General features: G+C 46.8%; 1 protein-coding gene across 1 annotated transcript; it reads right to left on the reverse strand.

The window, feature by feature from the left end:
• Nucleotides 1-1475: 1475 nt before the first annotated feature.
• On the reverse strand, nt 1476-13744 carry sctr (secretin receptor). Its single transcript, XM_069680797.1, is given in 13 exon segments — nt 1476-1640; nt 2237-2278; nt 2390-2546; nt 2786-2877; nt 2971-3040; nt 3168-3228; nt 3318-3471; nt 3987-4119; nt 5608-5717; nt 9319-9419; nt 10048-10143; nt 12317-12428; nt 13688-13744. Coding segments are annotated over 13 exon segments (1350 nt in total).
• Nucleotides 13745-24182: the final 10438 nt, after the last annotated feature.

A 24182-nucleotide genomic window follows, 5' to 3' on the forward strand; every position in this document is an offset into this window, starting at 1 on the left:
GTGCTGCCTCTGATTCTCTGTTACATGACATCACCAACGCTTCACGCGGGGTCACCAACGCTTCACGCGGGGTCACCGCAGCGTCATGGGGGGTCAGCAGGTCGTCTGAAGAACACGTTTCTAAATAAATATACAGTGTGTCTTTTATCTGAGGAAAACGTAAAGTTTGAAGTGTGCATAGTAATCATTAGAACAACCAGAGTTAAAGGAACAGTGGTTTGCCATCAGGTAGAAGAACGATCTGTAATAACAAGTTAGGTGTGAATAAGTGTAAATCATCAAAAAGCGAAACGCCAACATAAACAAAGAATTGTTTCTGAAAAGAAAAGGATGAGCTCACATCTCGTCCTGTTTCACACAAACGTTCTGCAGTAATTATTCACAGTTCATCAGCTGCTCCTAAAACCGTTTTCCCACTGGTCAAAAAACCTGCTAACTCCCGGATTTTTTACTTCGTGGGAAAGGTTACAAACGGCATTCAGACCCGGGTCACTTGACTCTGCAGCAGACCCGGGTCACATGACTCTGTAGCAGACCCGGGTCACTTGACTCTGCAGCAGACCCGGGTCACTTGACTCTGCAGCAGACCCGGGTCACTTGACTCTGCAGCAGACGGGTAATTATCGCCTCGGCTCCAATCGGCATTAATGAGAACACAAAACCCATGTCGACACGCTCCGCCCCCTTTCTGGCGCAATGCTATGCTCTTTCGGTAACTTCTGCGGCTCCTCGTCATCTCAGCTACAAATTCCGCCCGTCTCCGTCCGAGCAGCGCTCGAACATCGTTCTAATTTAGTCTGCGCTGAGTTTGATAAACGGACTGAATGAGTAACAGATACAACAAAGACCTAACCACCGTAACATCTTCACTGGTTACCACACCGTTAATTTCAGTGGGAAAGGCGTAATATATATTCTTTCATACAGTCTGCTCTGTTGTTGTTGTTGTTGTTGTTGTTGTTGTTGTTGTTGTTGTTGTTGTTGTTGTTGTTGTTGTTGTTGTTGTTGTTGTTGTTGTTGTTGTTGTTGTTGTTTAATAATTCTCTTTGTCGCCCCCTGCTGGCCATTGGAAAGAATCCAGGGTTAGAATAATTATCATCCATTTGAGTGAAACATTGACTTTATTTTGAGCAGCAGCTTTACACACATCCATCCAACACTTGACAGCTTACCATTGAAGTGCAGTATAAACTCTACAGCAGAACTGATGGATGTTCTCATGTATAAAACATGTTGAGTTAAATGAGCCTCAGCCTGTCTGAGGCTTAGTGGTGCCATGAGCTAAATGCTAATATCAGCATGCTAATGTTCTCAGTGATAATGCTAACATGCTGAAGTTTACCAGTGTTCATGTATGTTCACCATGGTAGTGAAGCATGTTAGCGCCCTCTGCAGACCCAGTCTGGACTGGACCTGGTTCTGGACCTGGTTCTGGATCTGACCACAGTAATCAGGTTCAGTAACTTCACTTCCTGTTACACCAGGCTGGACTCAGGCGAGGTGGGGCTTTTAAGGAGCAGAGAGAGATTAGTGGGGACCCCTCCACTCTGGCTCATGGAGCTACGGGGCCTCCTCGTCTCCACCTGCAGGTTCTGCTTCTGTCTCCACCTCCTCCACCTCCTGTGGAGCTCATTCTGCACCTGGAACATCAGAGTCTGTGTTTCACTCAGAGACAGAGGAGGACTCACTTTAATCATGCTAATGCTAAGCTAAAAGTTAAAGTAGATTTTGGCTCAAGGATAAAACGTCCTTCCAATATCAGACCTCCACATGCTAAACAACTTACATCAAACCCACACGGTGCCTTCATTCTCTTTTCAAAATAAAAGCTTTGAGCTGGTGGCAGAAAAACAGTGGAGCTCTCCGTTAATAGGAGGTCATAATGTGTCGAGCTCCAAGCTACAGGCTCCAGAATACAACCACAAAGATGTATCACAGCACTACAGGTATAACTAATCATCAAAGTCAGGAGAAACTTCCAGGTAACATCCAGGTAACTGTAAGCTTCATCCTAAAGGCAGCTGACTCAGAACTGAAGAAGCCTTTCGGATGAAGTGTAGAGAAGCTTTATTATTTATTATTTATGTCTCAGACCAAATTCACAAATAAGAACGTCTGACAGGTTATCTTCTCTTTTCCTGTACCGACTGTTCATATCAAGGCAACATCGGCTCAGTGAGCAGCTTCTGTAACGACTGCTTCATATTAAACTCAGATATTGTTTTTAAAGTCTCACCTCTCCGTTCAGGAAGCAGTACAGAACAGCCACAACAAAGCCCTGAAACAGACAGAGCGGGTTGTTTCAGACCACCGGGAGTGTTAAATACAAAAATGATTTCTGCCAGATTCTCATAACACCAAGAATCTGTTCTTCAGCGTTCCAGTAAACCCTCCACAGTCAGCTGTACTGAGTGGAGGCCAGCGCCAGCTCGATGAAGGTCCAGACTTCATGTGTCCTGTCGTTGACTTCATGAGGGACGAAAGCGAACAGGATGTAGTGTAAGCCGAACAGAGACACCAGCAGGAAGGACGACTTGGCCAGCTTCCTATTAAAGATCAATAATAAAGATCAGCAGGTAAAGAGCTGGATCACGTCAGGTGTGTGTGTGTGTGTGTGTGTGTGTGTGTGTGTGTGTGTGTGTGTGTGTGTGTGTGTGTGTGTGTGTGTGTGTGTGTGTGTGTGTGTGTGTGTGTGTGTGTGTGTATGTATATGTATATGTATATGTATATGTATATGTATATGTATATATATGTGTGTGTGTGTGAGAGAGAGACCGTCTGTCACCTGTAGTGGTTGAACTCGCCGCCCGGCATGTCCTGTGTACGGAGCTTAGCCACCAGGATTCTTATGATGCACAGGAAGAAGGACAGGTTCACCTGCAAACACACACACAGAACACCTGAGAGAATCTTTCTGTGCATCATATTCATTCACGTCATGTCTGTGTGGAGGCATTAAAGGTTACACACTGTAATGAAGACGACAACCGGAGCTCTGAGGATCCACCAGATCCACCTGATCCTCCTCGTCTCCCAGCAGCTGCTCAGTCAAACACACAGTCAGACATGATGTCAGCATGTGTTGTTGTCGTTCTAACATCGACATGTTCTCAGGAAGCTGAAACCCTCCCTGCAGAGTGCATGAGCTGTATGAACTCCCATCCTACCCTTCATCTTCATGCAGGTACCTCGCTAAGCTCCAGCCCATCAGAATGATCATCGGAGAACCTGAAAGAACGTGTGGTTTCTGTAAGTCATAACACTCAGATCCAACAAATGACGTTTTTACAGCACACTGAATCATGGAGGAGTCGTACCCCAGCCGAGCACGATGTACCAGCACAGGCGTCTCCTCCTGCAGAACAGAGACACGCTGACCAGACTGAACAGGAAGTGACCCTCAGCCAGCAACCAGCTGTAGTTCGCCATGATGCTGTAGTTGGACAGAGCTGTGGCAACTTTACAGCCCACCTGCAGGGGGCAGCAGAGGGCAGAAGAGACGGTGAGCACACAGCAGAGAGAAAATGTTATTATCAAAGTGATGGTTGGGTACAGAGAGCGGGATGATGCTGGGCTTCAGCTGCAAAAACACAATCCAGTCCACAAAGACTTTTATTCAAATCTGAGATCATTTTTCACAGTTTGAAGCAGTAAACTACGGAAGCCCTAAGCGGACATGCATCCATACAACAGGCGGCTCACTGTGATACAGCAGACATGCCATGCTGCCACGTCCCACACTGATGAGGGAGGTTCAGCCTGTTTCTGTGTTAATGATCATGTGACGTTACGGTGCTGCAGCTTTGTTGTCTCGAGATAACGAGATGAACAAGTGGAGATCTCGAGGAAACAACAGAAATGACTTGTTATCCCGAGTAAATAAAATGTGTGGATGCATGTCCACTTAGGGCTTCTGTAGTACACCCAGTCTTCATCATGAGGTCACTTGATAAACAAGAAGTGGTCGTGTTACAGGATGACAGTACCGGGTAGACGCCACAGTGGAAATGATCTCCAGTTGAGAACAGAACAACGTCCCTGATGAAGATGAGCGACGCTCGGAGGATGAAGGAGAGGAAGAGCTGGATGTGGACAAAGTTTCGTGTGCAGTGGAGCCTCCTGGTGGACAGAAGAACACTGGTGTTAAATGTTGGACAGTGCATGAATCTGCGAGCTCTCAAGTCCTGTTGAAGGCATCTGTTTACCCTACATGTCATCCTATAGCATACAAATGAAGGTAATGTGTCAGAAAGAGATTGTCCTCTTCTGTCACTCCTGTGCTTTGGTTTCTTCTGAGCGTGCTCCTGTTTAAATTCAGCTCATGAATATATGTCCTCTGAACCTGCGAGCTGTCGGACAGTGAAGGAAACATTCAGGGGCTATTTTGTGTGGTGGATTAAAGCTGCAGCAGGTAACATTATTAAAACTAACTTGCAGTCCTACAGGAGAGAGATCATCTGTAAATAAATCACGTTCCTCTGGCTCCTCCTACTGCTACGCATGCTCACACAGGCAAGCTCAATTTGTTCAGTGTGCGCAGCGTCCGTGCCCGTCCCTCCACTGCCAACGAGGCTGACACTACAAAGAGCGTTACACCGAAGAAGCTAAAGAGAAAGAGTTGGACCGAGACAAAAATGAAACGAGATTAAACATCAGAGCGGCGTTTCTGAGGTGGAGAGAGCTACGGAAGCTGAGAGGATCAAAAAGCGATACTGAGTTAGCCAGTTCTGCTCCACAGGTAATTACCCCAGCTTCATTTCTGCTGTTTTTGTTTCACATTGCTCAGATGTCTGCGGTTACTGTGACTCTGTGTTACGTTGGTGTTGCAGTCGGGCTAACGTTAGCTTGTTCCCGCTGCTGCTGCTGCTGTTCAGCGTTGTTTCATGGCGGTGTGGCTGAACATGTCTCTGAAGTGTCCAGGCAGTGTGACCGTGTCAGCCTTTCTCCCGATCGTTCTGTGTGCCTGTGCTCTCACGGCTAAATGTGCTCAACATCGGTGAGTTAATGCTGAGCTGGCTCTGTTTTTCTCTGTTCGCAAACTAAGTGCTGCTGGTTTTGCTAAATAGAATTAGCTTAACACTGATTTCCGCTGGTTTTATCTGCTTCGATGGTGTTGGTGGTGTAATGGTGCGTTCCATTTACCTCGGAAGTCAGAACTGGGTGTGATGTCACGCCCGAGTTGACCGCGTTCCAGTAAAACAAGCCGGAAAACCAAGATGGCTACATACAGCGGATGCGGTTGTTGTCATTTCACGTTTTTACCTGTGTGTCCGCCATATTGTATATCTGGCTTCTTTAGTTGCCGTGGTTACCAGCCTGCGCGCACATGACGGCCTCCTCTGCTGGGAGGGCTTTGGAAGCAGGACTGAGCGCCGCGGAGAGAGAGGGGGAGGGGCCTGGAGGATGAAGCCAAGTCCGCTCTCTTCTCCATCTTACCTACTGCAGCTTTGATTAGTGAGTATCTAAGGTGAGAGAGGGTCAGTAAAGTGAATCGCTGTATTAAGAGGATCCATGATGACTGTGATTGTTTGCTCTACAGTAACTATCATACATCACATCAGCTACAGGAGTACAGTGTTATTGTTATCTCTCCTGCAGACCACAGACCTGAACACACACAGGATGCTGACAGCGACAGTGAGGGAGACGAGTGACACGGCATAACCACCAGAGTACACGATCCTCACAGACAGGAAGTAACTCTGCGACCGGAACACCTGAGGAAGGTAGAGACACATGCAGGGAGGTCAGCAGAAGCCTGTCTGAACTCGTGGGGAGCAGAGGTAAGAAAACCCTCCACGGATTCCTCCAGCGCTGTGGGCTCTAAAGGAATAAACTCAAGCTTCATACTGAGACGTGTTTCTGCATGTGTGCTCACAGAAACAGGAAGTCATCCGCACATCCAGTCACATCTCTGTTTGTGTCTAAATCAGCTCGAGAGGCTCTGCTATCCGCCAACAGGAAGATCCCACAGCGCTGACACGAAGCAGACCTCTGCAGTGATTCGCACGTCAGCTCGCGTCTGCTAAACAAACCCTGAGGCCGTCTGAGCTGCTGCACGGTCTCAGCTACAGAATTTATAAAAACATGTTAATGAGCCACTGTTAACTCGGGCGACTCTGCAGCCTTAAAACAAAGAATGTATATTTGGTCCTTAGAAAGTATAAAATACCAGCAGTGATCTACACTGAAGAATGTGTTTGGGTAAGGAGCGGTGTGTGAGCCTACAGACGGGCGGTGTAACAGTCACAACTGTTTGAGTGCTGATGACTGAAATCTCTGCAGGACACAGTCTCCTGTTTTCAATGAGTGACTGTTCATCTGTAACATGGAGCTGAATTATAATAATAATAATACATTTTATTTGAAAGCGCCTTTCATGACACCCAAGGTCACCTGACAGAGCATAAAAAATATAAAATAAGCAAACAGACAGTACTCAGACACGTATGGTTCAAACCAGTATAAAACAACAAGAGTCGAAACAGAACAAGAGACATGTAGTAACACGTGTGGGAGGGGGGTAAGGGCAAAAAGACTGTAGGGATAGACGGGAAAACAGAAGGTCCAGAGCATCAGAGTGAGTGTGCCAGTTTGAACAGGTGGGATTTGAACGCTGTTATGGTGTCAGACTGTCGGATGTGAGGGGGGGGGGGAGTTCCAGAGCCTGGGAGCAGTGCGGATGAAATCCCTTGCACCCATGGTGCTGAGGCGTGAGGTGGGGACAGTCAGAAGACCGGTGGAGGATGAGCGCAGGGAGCGAGAGTGTCCTCCTGGAGCAGGTCAGGGAGGTCGGTGGGGGCTAGGCTGTGAAGGGCTTTAAAGGTGAGCAGAAGGTTTTTTAAATCGATCCGATATTTAACAGGGAGCCAGTGTAGTTGGATGAGAGTAGGGCCTATGTGGTCAGATGATTTGGTGCGGGCAATGATTCAAGTTCATGGAGGTTGTTTGAGTCAAGGTGGGACTGTAGTTGAGCAGAAACCACCTCAGGAATTTTTGAGATGAAGGGAAGGTTGGAGATGGGCCTGTAACGGTCTTGGTCAGCTGGATCTGCACCAGGTCTTTTGAGGGTGGGTGTAATTGCAGCCAGTTTGAGAGGGGGGGGAACAGTTCCAGTCGTGAGGGAGGAGTTGATTATTTTAGCGATGATGGGTGAAAGGGATGGCAGACAGGCTTCGATGAGGGTAGTGGGAAAGGGATCAAGCGGACAGGTAGTGGATTTGGCGTTGTGAATGAGCTCTGAGATGGTGTGTTCTGTTGTTGGGGTGAAATTGGACAGGGAGCTGATGGGAGGTTGGCATGTGGTAACCATCAGAGGTGGGTCCCTTAAGGAAGTGGATGAGGAGGCCAGCTGTAAGTGAATGGTGTTGATTTTGTTGCTGAAGAATTGCGAAAGTCATCAGTAGAAATATTAAGTGGGAGGGTTTTAGGAGGCTGAAGTTGGTGGCTGACGGTTGAGAAGAGGGCTCTGGTGTTGCCTTTCCCAGTACTGATGAGGTTGGGAAAGCAGGATGATTTGACAGTGGAGAGGGCAGTCTTGTAGAGGTGCAGGTGATCAGTGTACATTTGAGTGTGCACTGAGAGTCCGGTCTTTTTGCACAGCCGCTCAAGGTGACGGCCGGTGGTTTTGAGCTGGCGGAGGTCAGAGGTGAACCAGGGAGCAGTCGAAGGAGACTGGGTGAGTTTTCAGGGGGGCCAGGATATCCAGGGAAGAGGAGAGACAGTCATTGTAGTGACTCACCAAGTCAGCAGGGGAGGGGGATGGACGGGGCTGGGGTAGGAATTTATCAGGGTAGTGAGGTCTGTGGGGTTAATATGTTTGATGTTTCTAGATGATGGTCTGTTGCTCCCTCACTTTGGTCAAGGGGGCGTGAACCTCAAAAAGAGATGGGGAACTCAGCAACAGTAAGACTGATGGGAAAGAGAGCAGTACAGCTGGTTAAGTCCAGTGTGTGACCTTTGTTATGTGTTGGGAGATTGACATGTTGTATAATACCAAGACAGTCAAGGAGCGAGCTGAAATGTTCAGTGAGAGCACTGGATGTGTCATCGATGTGGATGGTGAAGTCTCCCATGAGGATCATGGTTGGGGACATTGCACAGGCAGATGTTCATAATGAGGCTGTGGTGGTCTGTAGATGGTAACAATGATAACGGGTTTGGGGCCTGTGAGTTTGACAGCTAGACATTCAAAGGAGGAGTGATGGGGGACAGTGACAGCCTTGATTTTGATGTTCTCACGATATAACACAGCAAGTCCCACCCCCCTCCCAGTAACACAGGGTTCACTGATGTAGGTAAAACCTGGTTGGACCGCTTCATTAAGCTTTTGGTTGTTGCCTGATCTCAGTGAGGCATAAAATGTCGAGCTTTCTGTCCAAGATCAGAAACCAGCAGGGCCTTGCTTGTGAGAGATCTTATATTAAAAAGAGCCTTTAGAGCTTTAAACTGGCAAGTGGCACAGAGATGGCTGCCTTTGACAGGGAAGATAGCACAGTGTGATTGACAGAATGGACAGCAGTGTGTGGGGGCGGGGCTTAGTGGACCAGAAGGAGGGAACGGTTGTGTTGCTGTTGTTGTTGTTGTTATTGTTGTTGTTATGTTGTAAATACTGATAGTTCCGACCAGAGCCACGGTGAACATATTTTGATCGTTTGAGAATGTCAGGATGGCCCAGCAGAGCTGGAGGGGTTCTGGAGTGAGATCGGAGATGCGCTTGTAACAGTGAAGCAGAGCATGATCCATATGAAAGGTTTTATGGTCCACATGATGATGCTTAAAACAATCAGCTCCAGCAGTGGGATAATCCAGATGATTATGGAAGAGGCTACAAGTCCAGAGTGGCAGCAGTGGAGGAGGAGCCTATGTTGATTGTAGCCGCAAAAGTCTTCACTCAGGGTGAGGAGACCAGACCGCCGGGGCCGAGCAGCAGGTCAGCCGGCAGGCAAGTACCATGCACCGGGGTGGGGCAGCCTCTGTGTTGGCGATCATCCACAGGAACGACTTGGAACCCAGGAGAGCAGGCAGAGCAGCAGACAGTCCTGAACAAGCGTGCTTCGTAAGGCACACCAGAACAGAGCATCCAGCCACGGCAAACACGGAGAGACCCGACAGTCCCACTGACTACAGGTGAGCCTTTTACTGGTGAAGTTCGCTCCAGGCTACCAAGTGTCAACACAGTAGAACCAGGCACGAATGGCAACAACCAGACTGTCAACTGCTGGACAGAGTGAATGATGGACAGACAGAGTGCCAGGTTTGATGTGAGGCCTTGCACCCTCCTGGTGTCAGTGTGTGTCAGAGGTTAGTGTGTGTTACCTCTGCAGGTACGCTGTGGTTGACTCCGTACTCGCAGGCTTCATCATGAGGGGGGAAAGAATCCGTCCATCCGTCCTGTGTGCAGTTTCTGAACACGCGTCCTGCAGACAGAGGACATGTTACTGCAGACAGCACTTAGCACCTGCAGTCTACATGCTCACAGCTCCGTAACGCTGATGCTATGAGCTAATGCTGTCGTTAGCATGCTAACATGCTGACAAAAAGCAGGCTAATGCTGAGGTTTGGCAGGTAAAGCTCACTATGTTCACCAGTTTAGTTCAGCATGCTAGCATGTGAACATTTGATAGCAGTTACCTGCTGACCTGATGATGGCGCTACACTTAAAGACAGGACCAAAGTTACGGTTCAACCTGTTGATTCTACTCATGGTGATCTCTCGATGCTAAAATACAAGGCGTCTCTAATCACCAAGCCAGCTCCCTCTCCTGTGCGGTAGGTCAGTGAGCTCACCTGTGTGTGTCTGATGTCGTGTTGCACCAGTGCTCACTCCTCCCTTAGTGTCACTTTGCTGTTTGTACTTTGAGTTACTTGTTTTTGATTTGGAGGACACATCTGCATCTCTCTGGCTTGTTTTAGAAGCTCCTTTCGTTTGTTTATTAGTTAATTATTTCGTCTCAGTCTTTCTTTGTCCCTGAGTTTATTCTATTCTTTCTTCTGTCTTCCTGTAGCCAACCACATTATACCTGTGTTCAACTTGTCCTTACTCACCTGTAGTGTGCAGAAACCTGGGACACGGCTGAGACACGACCTCTCCGACTGCCGCATGAGGCCAACAGTTGACCTGATCCCACAGGCCCCTGCACCCTGCTGGAGAATTACACTGTTATTATCACAGGGGAGAAATACATGGCTCCTTGGAGGCAAAAGTGCCGATCGGGTACGTCCAGGAAAAGTGCAAGAAAACAGTTCACCCCGGAGGCTGGTGGTCAGCAGACGGAGCGAGCCGTTTGTGACTCAGTGAAACGAAATCTTTATCTCTGACGCTCTTTGTTGTTCTGTTCTGGGTTGGAGCTCGCTGTGTAAGTTTATAATAATTAATCTGAACGGTGAAACTGATGTTATATTCACAGTATCCTGACATGAGAAGGGAAATTATTCACTGTTTGTTTCAGTGAAGAACTGATGCAGTGATTTAACTCCTCCTGCACAAATAAGGTCCCTGAATGTGTCACAGACTGAAGAATGAAGGTAGTATCATCCTTCAGGTCTGCAGCTGTCAGCATTCATCAGCAGTGTTTGGCTGAAGCAGCTTTCAGCCTGATATGGTGTGATTTGGATGTGTTTTATTACACGTCACATTAGATAAGATAATGATACACGTGTTTTATACATAGGACACACTGTAGTGATTTTACTGTTTTCTGTTCCCCACTTCTTATTTATTGCGTCTGTTTTTCTCTGTGATGAAGGCTCTGAGAGAAAGTTGGCAGGTTAAACTGAAAAAATCGTTCGGTGCATCTTTTCTGGAAACATCTGAGGGTGATGGAGGAGAAAACAGACGTGCTCCTAAATGCACCACAAGCTGAACTCAAGCTTTAGTCTTTTTTATTTTCATTACAGTTTTTGTTCAGGTTTTCAAACAGCTCATTATTCATGTGAGAAAATGTTCAGTCCTTACATTTTATTTTGGAGCATTAATGAGTTTCTTATTATTATTTTCACATATTTGGCTCAGAATTTCTAGCAGGTAATGTGTCTGAACGTCTCCAGTAGATGTGTTCATCCTGCAGCAGTGAAACAGGCTGTAATGGCTGCAACATAATCCTTGATGGGTCAAAGGTCGTCCACTAAAAGTTCTTGTTGTTTCCACTGACAGGCTCAGATTGTTATTCTAAGTGTGTGACAACATGACAGAAAGGATCCCTACAGAGATAGACCTTTTTGTTACAGAGGAAGATGATTGTTTAACCACACACAGACGTTACATCGCTCTCTGCACACACACCAGACTCCATTCATAAAAACAGTGATTTTACTCACAGGACACAGGAGCTGCTGCTCTGCTGCTGCCTCTGTCTGTCAGTTTTTGTTGTGTTACACCAAAGACAGAAGTTACAAAGAGAACAGATGAGTTTCTCCTTTTAAATCTTTGAATCTTCTTATAACAGAAACCTGACACCAGAAGGAGGTCAGCTTGTTTCACAGCTGAAGACATGAACATGAACAAGAAAACGTCCGGTATCTCTGCAGACGACCTGAGGAACTCTGAAAATGTGAGACTTCATTCGGTCAAACATCAATCTACTTAATGTGATTCCTCTGCAGCTCGCTTGTCTGCAGCCCCGACCGGGAAGAGAAAACCATGTCAGCACGGAGCTGTTAATGTGATCAGCTGAGGATCATGATATTACCTGCCTCAGTGATGGGAGCAGGTACGTGTTGTTTCCTCTCAGCACAACAAACTCAATGAAATAAGAGCGTGTTAGGTCTTTTTCTATCCATCCTCATTTCCTTCATCTTTAGACCTCCTGGAAAAACAACAGCTTCCTGCTGAACAGAAACACTTCAGGGTCTGATAGTCTGTTTATGTTTTACTGACTCACCTGGACCTCACCTGAACCCAGTTTACTTCACTTTTATTTGCCGAAACAGTTTTCTTCAGTAAATGTTCTGTGTTTATTAGCTGATATATTTCCTCAGGACGAGATGCTTTTGTGTAACAGATTTTATCAGCTGAGGGCTGAAGGTAGAATATTTACTTTAGAACATGTCGTTTCGTAATGAATTTAAATCTAAGGACATGTTGGTGCCTTTTAAAGACTTTTTGTGCAGGACGTGAAATAAAACAGTCGATAATTAAAGGAACATTTTACTCTTATTATAGTGATTTATTAAATGTAAGACAAACATAGCGTCACACGTAAAGTTAGATGTTTACAGTCTGGTACATGTTCCTTTGGACTGTTGTAAAGTTTTAAAGTAACGTAACAGTAAAGTCTGTCCTCTGTAACGTCAACAGACATACGATCGGACTCACCGTGTCTCCCTGAGCCGGACAAGCTTGTGTTGTTTCTGAGCAGCACCAAACAGGAAGCTTCATCCTGCAGTAACATGAAGTTGGGGTCACATTCAGGTGGAACAGCTTCAGTCTGCAAACACAGAGAGCTGTAAACACACTGTACAGACTGTAAATGCACAGCACAGGCTGTAAATACACTGCACAGGCTGTAAAGGCTGTAAACACACGGTACAGGCTGTAAACACACTGTAAACACACGGTACAGGCTGTTAACTTACTGTAAATACACTGTACAGGCTGTAAACACACGGTACAGGCTGTAAACACACTGTAAACACACTCTACAGGCTGTTAACTTACTGTAAATACACTGTACAGGCTGTAAACACACGGTACAGGCTGTAAACACACTGTAAACACACTCTACAGGCTGTTAACTTACTGTAAACACACTGTACAGGCTGTAAACATACTGTAAATACACTGCACAGACTGTAAACATACTGTAAACAAACTGTACAGACTAAATGCACTGCACAGGCTGTAAATACACTGCACAGGCTACAAAGGCTGTAAACACACCTTACAGGCTGTAAATACACTGTAAATACACTGTACAGGCTGTTGGCATACTGTAAATGCACTGTACAGGCTGTGAACACACTGTAAACACACTGTACATACTGTAAACACACTGCAAACACACTGTACAGGCTGTGAACACACTGTAAACACACTGTACAGGCTGTGAACACACTGTAAACACACTGTACAGGCTGTGAACACACTGTAAACACACTGTACAGGCTGTAAACACACTGTAAACACACTGTACAGGCTGTGAACACACTGTAAACACACTGTACAGGCTGTGAACACACTGTAAACACACTGTACAGGCTGTAAACACACTGTAAACACACTGCAAACACACTGTACAGGCTGTAAACACACTGTAAACACACTGTACAGGCTGTGAACACACTGTAAACACACTGTACAGGCTGTGAACACACTGTAAACACACTGTACAGGCTGTAAACACACTGCAAACACACTGTACAGGCTGTAAACACACTGTAAACACACTGTACAGGCTGTAAACACACTGTACAGGCTGTAAACACACTGCAAACACACTGTACAGGCTGTAAACACACTGTAAACACACTGTACAGGCTGTGAACACACTGTAAACACACTGTACAGGCTGTGAACACACTGTAAACACACTGTACAGGCTGTAAACACACTGCAAACACACTGTACAGGCTGTAAACACACTGTAAACACACTGTACAGGCTGTAAACACACTGTACAGGCTGTCAGCTGTAAACACGCGTTACTGTGAGTCTGCAGCAAAGTATGAACACATTAAAAAGGCTCACGTGAGGACGGCACTGCAGGAGAAGAGTAAGAGCTGCTATTCCTCCTGGTGTCCACATGGAGACGACATTTACCATCCAACAGACAATTAAAATAATCAAAACATTAACGACGAAGCTGAAGTCACACAGAAGAGAGAGAGTGAGAGGAGCGGTCAGCGTCTCCTCCAACAGTCTACGCTCACATGTGAGAGTTAGACTGCAGCTCTGACACACACACACACACACACACACACACTGAGTGTAACACACACTGACTGTAACACACTGTCACACACACTCCTCCCTCCTGAGGAGATGATGATGAAGTTGTGGAAAAACACTGAGGTCTTTACACGAGCAGCCGTCGGACAGATCAGAACAACCTTCTGGAGCTGCTTCATCTTCTCTGGTGTCAGTATGATAATAACAATAATAACATTAACATAATATGATCTAATGAAATATGAAGCTTTAAAATGATTCAGAATAAGATGAATACTATTCATATGCTTCTAAAGTCCACATACAGCCTCTAGCCTCTAGAGCTACACTCGGTGCCTTTCTTTAAGATGCTGTATGTGTAGTTAACCAGATATCTGCGTCATACATTAACAAACCAAAAGTACATCACAGTACAGACATATATGACATGCCGCCCTTATACCAAAGCTTATATCGGTTTAAAGGTTATTTACTATCAAACCAAAGAAACAATTCTGCAGAATAAAAGTCAAACACTCAGACGTAGGTTAGATGATATTTGTCTGCTTCAGGCTCTGATGAGTCTCCTCATGCAGCAGCTGGAGCCCTGATGGAGCCCTGATGGAGCCCTGATGGAGCCCTGATGGAGCCCTGATGGAGCCCTGATCCCCATCTGTGTGAAAATAAGATAAAGGTAATGAGCCGCAGACAGACACAGACTCACTCTGCTTAATGAGTGTTGTGTTCAGGGTCAGGGTTGATGAATGTGTCAACACAGCGTCTCCCTGATGTCGTGTTCAAATGTTTATTCTGTCCTGAAAATCCTTCTCTGAGACTTTAAATCACTTCATCTTCACTATTTAAAGAACAGAAGTTTAAATGATTCCGTCCCGGATTAAGATTTCTACGATAAACAAACACAAATCGAGTCGTAGCGTTGAAGCAGGTTGAAAACACTGAAGAAGGTGTGGAGGACATTTCTGAGCCCGGTCCTGCTGGATGGTCAGAGCAGTCTGCAGATCTGCTCCCCTCGCTGACAGGAGCAGAGCTAAAGGCTGCTAACTCTGACCCTCCAGCAGGTGGCGCCGTTGTGAACCAGAATGAACTCAAACCAGAGTCAGAGGTTCAGTTATTCAGTGTTTCCTTGTTGCTGTATTTGTGGTGTTATTGTGAGACTGTCACACATGTGCGTACAGTGTAACGTAACAGTGACAGGATGTTTTGTTTCTGCCCTTTATGGTTTTATAACATTATAACATAACAACTGTCTCACGTGTGTATTTCTACAGTTCATTTAACAGCTGAATGTTATAAAGCATGAATGTGCTGCTATTCAGCAAACAGCACCACCTCAACACTACCTCTGTGTGTCCACATGGGGGCAGTCTCGCTCTGTATCCACAGTCCCTCCAGAGAGGGCGAGGGACAGGGAGAGGGACAGAGAGAGAGGGCGAGGGACAGGGAGAGGGCGAGAGAGAGAGGGCGAGAGAGGGCGAGAGAGGGCGAGAGAGGGCGAGAGAGGGCGCGAGAGGGGGAGAGAGGGGGAGAGACGGAGAGAGAGAGAGGGCGAGAGACGGCGAGAGAGGGCGAGAGAGGGCGAGAGAGGGCGAGAGAGGGCGAGAGAGGGGGAGAGAGGGGGAGAGATAGAGAGACGGGAGAGATAGAGAGAGGGCGAGAGACGGGGAGAGATAGAGAGAGGGCGAGAGACGGAGAGAGAGGGCGAGAGACGGAGGGAGAGGGAGAGGGAGAGAGACGGAGGGAGAGGGAGAGGGAGAGAGACAGAGGGAGAGGGAGAGAGAGAGAGAGAGAGAGGAACAGAGAGAGGGCGAGAGAGAGAGGGCGAGAGAGAGAGAGAGAGAGAGAGAGAGAGAGGGACAGAGAGAGGGCGAGAGAGAGAGAGAGAGAGGGCGAGAGAGAGAGAGGGAGAGAGAGGGCGAGAGAGGGCGAGAGAGAGAGAGGGAGAGAGAGAGAGTCAGCCCGTCCGTCCGTCCGACGTCTCTGACGGCTCGTGTGATCAGGGTCAGAGCTTCAGATCTCCTGTCAGGTTCACACCTGCCTTCAGTCTGCGGCTCCTCACTGATTCGCTCTGCTGATTAAATGTGCTCTCAGTCATTATACTGAAGTGACAACTGTAAACTTAAAGGGATAGTTGGGATTGTTTGAAGTGGGGTTGTATGAGGTCCTGATCAACAGTAGGTGTCCTACGTACAGTAAATAACTGACAGCACGGCTCCTGTTAGGAGAAGCCGGCCGGAGTTCCTACACAGAAGCTAAGCTAAGCACCGCTGCAGACGGGGTCAGGAGCACCGCGTCCTTTAGCCACTTAAAGAGTCCTACATATGAACGGACATGTCAGTTTGAGGGTACGCTCTGTTTTAGCTTTCCTCGCCGCTTCACACTGACGTCAGACAGCACCTTCCCTCGGCACTATGTCTCACTCTGCACATCGGTCTATACACGTACGCATGCAGCGCACGGTGTCGGATCAGCTGTTTGTGTCAGCGATTTGTAGAAGAGAAGACGAATAATGAAATTCAACATTACAGAAACGACAGAGTGCCGCTCACGGTGGGGACCACAGGACATAAGCTGTGTCCAATCCAGGGGCTGCATCCTTGGAAGGAGGCGGTCCACGGAGGATGCTCCATTCATAGCCTGTGTAGACGTTAAAGCCGAGCTCAAATGAGACGTCTGGTCTACATAGGATTTCCTGTTTGGGTCACCACACGCCGCTCCTAACATAAGTATCGTGATGTAACTTAACCTATTATTTTAAAGATCATTTGTTTCAAGGGCCCTTTAGTTTTTGGAAACGCGTAACTTTAAGTTTATTTCGGCCACGTAAGAGTCCGCCATCTCGTTTGAATTGGCACGAAATGCGTCTCGGGATACGTTTTGGGTTCGGGCCGCAGCTATTGTTTTCCTCTTCATGCTGTGAAGTGTTTTGTGTCAGCTGGATCATTCAGCGTTTTTATTTTCCTGTTTGTGTGCATGTTGTTGGTTTCATCACAGTCCTCCTTCAGCCTGCTTTTGACTTGATCCTCTGGCCTTCATCTTGGAGCTGGGTTAGATTTTTATGAACAGTATTATGATGTCTATCAGGGTCAAATAAACTGAACAACATTATAAAATTTGTGTTCAGACTGAGGTGAAGTGATTCTCTGCATCAGAGGACGTTTAAAGATATTTCACGGAGAGCAGCAGACTGTGTGACCACGCAGAGCAGCGACCTCTGATACATTTATTATCTCGTCTCACATTCTGAGTGTGTCACATTAGATCAGACTGTTTGCTTCAGTTGTTCAAAATTCCTTTTGTTGTTCCATATTTGTAAGTTTAGTTTGAGTCCCTGCTCAGGCGGAGAGGACCAGTGAGGAGGATGAAATGTTAACATGTTTTATTGTTCACAGCACGTGGAGGCCGGAGCCCGGGGCGGTTACGTAACAGCAGAGAGTTAACTCCTCCATTTAAGCACTTATCAAGACATTAAAATGAGAGGAGATAAAGACATCTGCCTGAGAGGATGAAACCAGCGTCGTCTCCAACATGATGAAGATGCTCCCAACAGTTAACTTCATTTGATTTAAGGACACACTGATGTTTTAAACATGAACATCACGCCTGGCTGAGCACAGTTTTTATTCAGAGCTTCACAGAGAGAGGGATGGAGGCTGAAGGAAGCTGCTTCAGGGGATCTGCTGAATCCAGTTCATGTGTTGGGTGTCCTAAATGAAGCCTGCGGCTCTCATAAATCACCATTTCATTAACATTCAGGGAAAACTCATTTAAATATTGATGTTGTGTGTCAGCAGCCCCACCTCTGATTACATCTAAATGACATGTCTTTATGCTGCACTAATGAGGAGCAGCAGCCTGTTTGTCTGCGCTGATAATGAGCAGCTGAAGAAGGCAGAGGAGCAAGGAGGCTCCCAGTGGAGGGGAACGAGGCAGAGTCTGTTCGTCTGAGGCCAGGAGGGAGGACACCACACCTTCTTCAGGGTGGTTAGGTGGTTCTAGAGGTCACTGAGGAGATTCTTGAGGCCTGTAGAGATGTTTTAGAGGTTCTTCAGGTGGTTCTGGTCCCTTAGGAGGTTCTAGAGGTCACTGAGAAGATTCTCAGGGGCTCCAGTAAATAAGTAAAGCTCCCTGGAGGCTGAGAGAGGGAGTCTGTGTTACTGAAGCAGAGACTGTTTCACACCTCCTCTCTCCTTAGTCTTTAGTGTTGTAGCTTTTCACTGCTCGGCTGAAGGTCAACAGCTCCGTGTTTGTGACTCATTCACACAGTGACCTGAGGAATACACAGAACAAATATCCTGTAAATGACTGTGCGTCTCCTCCGTCTCTGATGTATTGTGTTTATGTGTAAACACACAGACTGGTGTCTCCCTGCCTCGTCTGTAGAGCCGAACTTCATGTACTTTTCATTGGAGATGTCCCAATCAGATCCACGATCCGGATCAGTCCTTCATTCATTTCACTTCAATGTTGCTTAAACAAACATGCAGCACACATACTAGGAAACAGCCTAATTCAATACATTAAACAGACATAATGAAGACAAACCAGCAGCTGTCTGATCGTCCCATCACTGAAGAAATGTTCCTGTTTTGAACACGCTCGCTGCTGCAGCTGAAACAGACTGAAGAAACCTGCCTGACATCTGAGTGCTGAATAAACTCTTTAAATAAAGACCCAAAAACGGCTCCTTTCACTGACTCACTGACTCTGTGGACATGTTGAGGCTCCCACGTGTTTACTGTTAGCTAGCAGCCCGTTAGCTTAGCTTAGCATAAAGACTAACTGTAAAACTCACTAATTAACTCACAAGCCTCAAGCTCTTAAACTACCATCGTCGGATATCACATCAACCAATCGGAGGAGAGCATCATCTTCATACACTATAACCCCTGTTTTCTTTGATAATTCATACATCCTCCCTCCCTCCCTCCCTCCTTCTACCCCTGCCTCCTTCCCTCCTTCCTTCCTTCCCTCCCTCCTTCCTTCCTTCTCTCCCTCGCTCCTTTCTTCTTTCTCTCCCTCCTTCCTTCCTTCTCTCCCTCCCTCCTTCCTTCCTTCCCTCCTTCCCTCCCTCCTTCCTTCTCTCCCTCCCTCCCTCCCTCCTTCTCTCCCTGCCTCCTTCCCTCCTTCCTTCCTTCTCTCCCTCCCTCCTTCCTTCCTTCCTTCCTTCTCTCCCTCCCTCCTTCCTTCCTTCTCTCCATCCCTCCTTCCTTCCTTCTCTCCCTCGCTCCTTCCTTCCTTCCCTCCCTCCTTCCTTCTCTCCCTCCCTCCCTCCTTCCTTCCTTCCCTCCTTCCTTCCTTCCCTCCCTCCCTCCTTCCTTCTCTCCCTCCCTCCCTCCCTCCTTCTCTCCCTGCCTCCTTCCCTCCTTCTCTCCCTCCCTCCTTCCTTCCTTTCTTCCTTCCTTCTCTCCCTCCCTCCTTCCTTCCTTCCTTCTCTCCCTCCCTCCCTCCTTCCTTCCTTCTCTCCGTCCCTCCTTCCTTCCTTCTCTCCCTCACTCCTTCCTTCCTTCTCTCCCTCCCTCCCTCCTTCCTTCCTTCTCTCCCTCCCTCCCTCCCTCCCTCCTTCCTTCCTTCTCTCCCTCCCTCCTTCCTTCCGTCCTTCCTTCCTTCTCTCCCTCCCTCCTTCCTTCCGTCCTTCCTTCCTTCTCTCCCTCCCTCCCTCCTTCCGTCCTTCCTTCCTTCCTTCCCTCCCTCCTTCCTTCCTTCTCTCCATCCCTCCTTCCTTCCTTCCTTCCCTCCCTCCTTCCTTCCTTCCCTCCCTCCTCACTCAGCTGAGGGATTGAACCGCTCCTGGCTGCAGATGGACGCTCCGTGTTTTTCCTCTCAGCAATAAAATCTTGTGATTAATTCATCCTTTTCTTCTAAACTTGGAGACGCAGCCGCTCTGACTTGAAATACCTTTTATTTGCTTTTGGTTGGATTTTTGTCCTCCGGGTGAATAAAACATCTAAGCATCAAAATAATGCGGATTTATTAATATTTCATCAGTTTCAGTTCTTCAGATTTTTACCATTTCAGTCCATCTGAAAAAAACATCTCGAGCGTTAAAGCTGCAGATTTATTTACCCTCGGACCAGAGGGCGGCAGACACAGCCAGCTCCCTCTCTGCGACGACCTCTGGAATGTTCTGGTGAACCATCCATCAATGTCCAACTGAAACGTTTTCATATTAGTTGTTCACCAGGAATTTATATAGAAAATATATAACAATCATGTATATATGTATATGTATATAATGATGTTTCATTAGTGGTGTTGGTCGCTCATTGAGCTGCTCTGTTCACAGTGATTAAAGCATGGGACACAAAGGGAGACTACACTTCCCAGCATGCACTCTGTGAAACTTTTCAGCCTACAAAGTCAAAGAAACATGTTAAATGTAGTTGGAGTTATTTTTACAAACCCCGACAGAGGACTTCTTCCTGTTGGACCGTTCCCCGGCAGCCATGTTGGATGCGAGTGTGGATCTGACAGGGGAGGAGAGAAAGCGAGGGGGCGAGCAGCAGAGTAGTGTTTTATGTGGGAGTCTTTACTGACATCCATCTGCTTAGAGACAGGCTCCGTTTAAGCTGGTCACAGTGAGTCACACGTGGTCATCGTGGCAGAGTCTGTCACTAGTTCAGACGGATGCAGGATCTCTGCTGCAGCAGCAGCTACACCTGCAGCCACGACCTTACAGCACGACACAGTGTGAATGTTGTAGAGTTTTAATGCCCCCTGCTTATGTTAGATATCAGCTGTCCTTGTTACAGAGATGCACAGAGCGGCTGCTCAGAGGGGTCACAGGCAGGAGGGGAATCATCACACGCTGCTCCCATCACAGTCCCAGAAGTGTCGTTAATCTCCCCTAAAACCACAGAAGAAGAAGAAGCTGCCACGTGTCTCCGAGCAGGAAGTGGAAGCCAAACTAATTTGCGCCTGCAGCTCTGCAGCTGACACGGACTGATAAATAAAAACATGCAGCACAGGGCAAAGAGCGGAATAAAACACAGAGAGCATGAGAGACAGTGAGGAGCAGCGTGTTATCACAGAGAGCAGACAGACCTCCAGCTCTCCAACGTTTGGTTGGAAGATTTGTGGACCCTGTGAGGACGGCTGGACTGCAGGACGGAGCCAAAACTCAGACAGACACAGGAGATAATTCAGCTTCTTCAGGACAAACATTTATCATAAGCGTCACGTTCAGTCTGCATCCTCCTGCAGGCGGACGCTCAATCAGTTTAACAAACGGTCCACAGCGTCTCAGAGGAGCAGGAGGATAACCCCACACTTCTTTTTGTGTGTGTGCATGTAAACATGTGCGTATCAGTCCTTTCTGCACAGTAACCAACTCACACCTGACGACTGGAGTAAAAAGATGGAGAGTGAATTTTGAACCTTCCTTCTATGTAAGCAACAAGAACAATAACCTATGTTGATGTTGTTGTTGTTGTTGTTGCTCTCTCTGCCTGTCTCTATCCTGCTCCTCCCTCTCTCTCTCTCTCTCCCTCTCTCGGCCCGTCCAGTCTCTTCAGATGTCCAGCATGAGTCTGGTTCTGCTCGAGGTTTCTGCCTGTTAAAGGAAGTGTTTCTGTCTCTGTGCTGAATGTTGCTCAGAGCTGCTCTCGGTGATTCATGTCGGTCTCTCTCTGAATAACAAAGAGTCGGTTGATACCTGCTCTGTCTGTAAAGTGTCTGAGATAACTTTGGTTATGATTTGGCGCTATACAAATAAAATGTGATTGATTGATTAATTGATTGATTGATTGATAAGCTGTCTTTTTCAGTCTCCATCACCTGAGAGACGTTAATGTCAGACAGAAGCTTCATGTATAACCAGCGTCTCTGCTGTACCTCCCTGTGAAGGGCCACGACAGTCACTCACCTTCAGTTTGACCTCCTATGAAAGGGCTGAAACATACACTGTGCCAAAGCTGTTGATTTATGTGACTGAATTATCTGACTGAGTTCACTAATGCTGTATAAGGCACTAGTGCAGTGGTTCTCAAACTTTTTCTGTCAAGCCCCCCCTTGGAGAAAAAAAAATGTCCAGGCCCCCCCCCAAAAAAAAATATCACAAATGGGTGAAGTTAAACTTTTATTGAAAGAAAGTCAAAATCGTGACCGTTCTTTTCACTTTTCTCTGAGTAATTTGCTGTGCAAAAAAACCCAACTATTTCAATCAGACTTTTTCAAATAGAAATATAATAAAATGTGCAATAACTTTTTCAGAACAATAACAATGAAGTTCAATCAGTGCTTTAAAAAAACAGTGTTTCCGCTACATACATTTTGCTGAGGCGGCCCTGAAACAGTGACAGGAGTCACAGGACATCAATCACACGTGAACTCGTGGCAACCAAATAAACAACAGCGGGGCCAGTTTACTCCTCACAGTGTTCTAACGGGTAAAAGAGGGTCCGACATCGGACGCTCTGTCCGCACACAATCAGTTCTGTTACGCAATCTTATCTAAACAATCATATTGTGTATCTCCGTTGGTCCCTACCGTAAATGCATTGATTGTCGCTGTTTATAAAGCTTATAAAAAGGTGCACATGTCATTCGGTAACAATCGATCGCTCGTTTTGATCGCTACGTCATTAATAACGTCCCTCGTGCACACGCAGCTCACGTGCTGTTTTGAATTGCGAGAGAAAATATTTAACTTTTGTAACTTAATTAAACAGAGGGCGGATGAGGGTAGTCAACAAAGCAGACAGAGAGACAGACAGATAGAGGGGGGCGGGGCATGCAGCTGTGCAGAGAGCACCTCTGCTCAGGTGTGTTGGGGGAGTGAAGCAAAGCAAAGTGATCAGATTAAAGTAGATTGGGAATTAAAACTTAATACAGTGAAGAAAAGAGAACAATTAGAGTGTGGAAGTCTACATGTGATGTGCTTCTCACAGAAATCAGTGAGATATGCGAGGTCAACGTGTTTGTGTACTGTGCCACCCGAAAATGAGTCCGGGTTGTCCGACGTCAAAACATAGTTCCGCCTGATTCCAAACGTTGGCGCTCCCCACAGTTTGAGAATCACTGCACTAGTGTGAGCAGCCTGTTCACACTAGGAGACATCCTTTATCTGTGTCATGAAGAAGAGCGTCAGTCTGTGCTGAGCCTCAGAGAAGGAAAGGAAAGAAGGAAAGGGCATGAGGTACAGTACGGGGCAAAAGTTTTAGTCAGGTGTGAAAAAAAGCTGTAAACTAAGAATGCTTTCAGAAATGGAAGTGTTCATAGTTTATTTCCATCAATGAACAAAATGCAGTGAATGAACAGAAGAGAAATCTAAATCAGATCAATATCTGGTATGACCACCCTTTGCCTTCTAAACAGCATCAATTCTTCTCGGTACACTTGCACACAGTTTCTGAAGGAACTCGGCTGGTAGGTTGTTCCAAACATGTTGGAGAACTAACCACAGATCTTCTGTGGATGTAGGCTTCCTCAGATCCTTCTGTCTCTTCATGTCATCCCAGACAGACTCCATGATGTTGAGATCAGGGCTCTGTGGGGGCCATACCATCACTTCCAGGACTTCTTGTTCTTCTTCACGCTGAAGATAGTTCTTCATGACATTGGCTGTATGTTTGGGGTCGTTGTCCTGCTGCAGAATACATGTGGGGCCAATCATACGCCTCCCTGATGGTATTGCATGATGGATAAGTATCTGCCTGTATTTCTCAGCATTGAGGACACCATTAATCCTGACCAAATCTCCGACTCCATTTGCAGAAATGCAGCCCCAAACCTGCAAGGAACCTCCAGCATGCTTCACTGTTGCCTGCAGACACTCATTATTGTAGCCCTCTCCAGCCCTTCGGCGAACAAACTGCCTTCTGCTGCAGCCAAATATTTCACATTCTGACTCATCAGATGTGTTTTTCATCTGCTGCACTAAGTTTCCTCGGCCGACCACTGCGTCTACGATCCTCAACGTCGCCCGTTTCTTTGTGCTTCTTCCAAAGAGCTTGAACAGCACATCTTGAAACCCCAGTGTGCTTTGAAATCTTTGTCTGGGAGAGACCTTGCTGATGCAATATAACTACCTTGTGTCTTGTTGCTGTGCTCAGTCTTGCCATGGTGTCTGACCTGTGACATGAAACTGTCTTCAACAGCCTCACCTTGGTAGACTGTCTTGGTGGAGATGTGAGGTCTGTCTGATGGAGATGTGAGGTCTCTCTGATGGAGATGTGAGGTCTCTGTCTGATGGAGATGTGAGGTCTCTCTGATGGAGATGTGAGGTCTCTCTGATGGAGATGTGAGGTCTGTCTGATGGAGATGTGAGGTCTCTGATGGAGATGTGAGGTGTGAGGTC

The sequence above is a fragment of the Semicossyphus pulcher genome, unplaced genomic scaffold (assembly GCF_022749685.1).
Source record: "Semicossyphus pulcher isolate SPU_LCO1_2020_fin unplaced genomic scaffold, fSemPul1.0.p SCAF_41, whole genome shotgun sequence".
Lineage (NCBI taxonomy): Eukaryota > Metazoa > Chordata > Actinopteri > Labriformes > Labridae > Semicossyphus > Semicossyphus pulcher.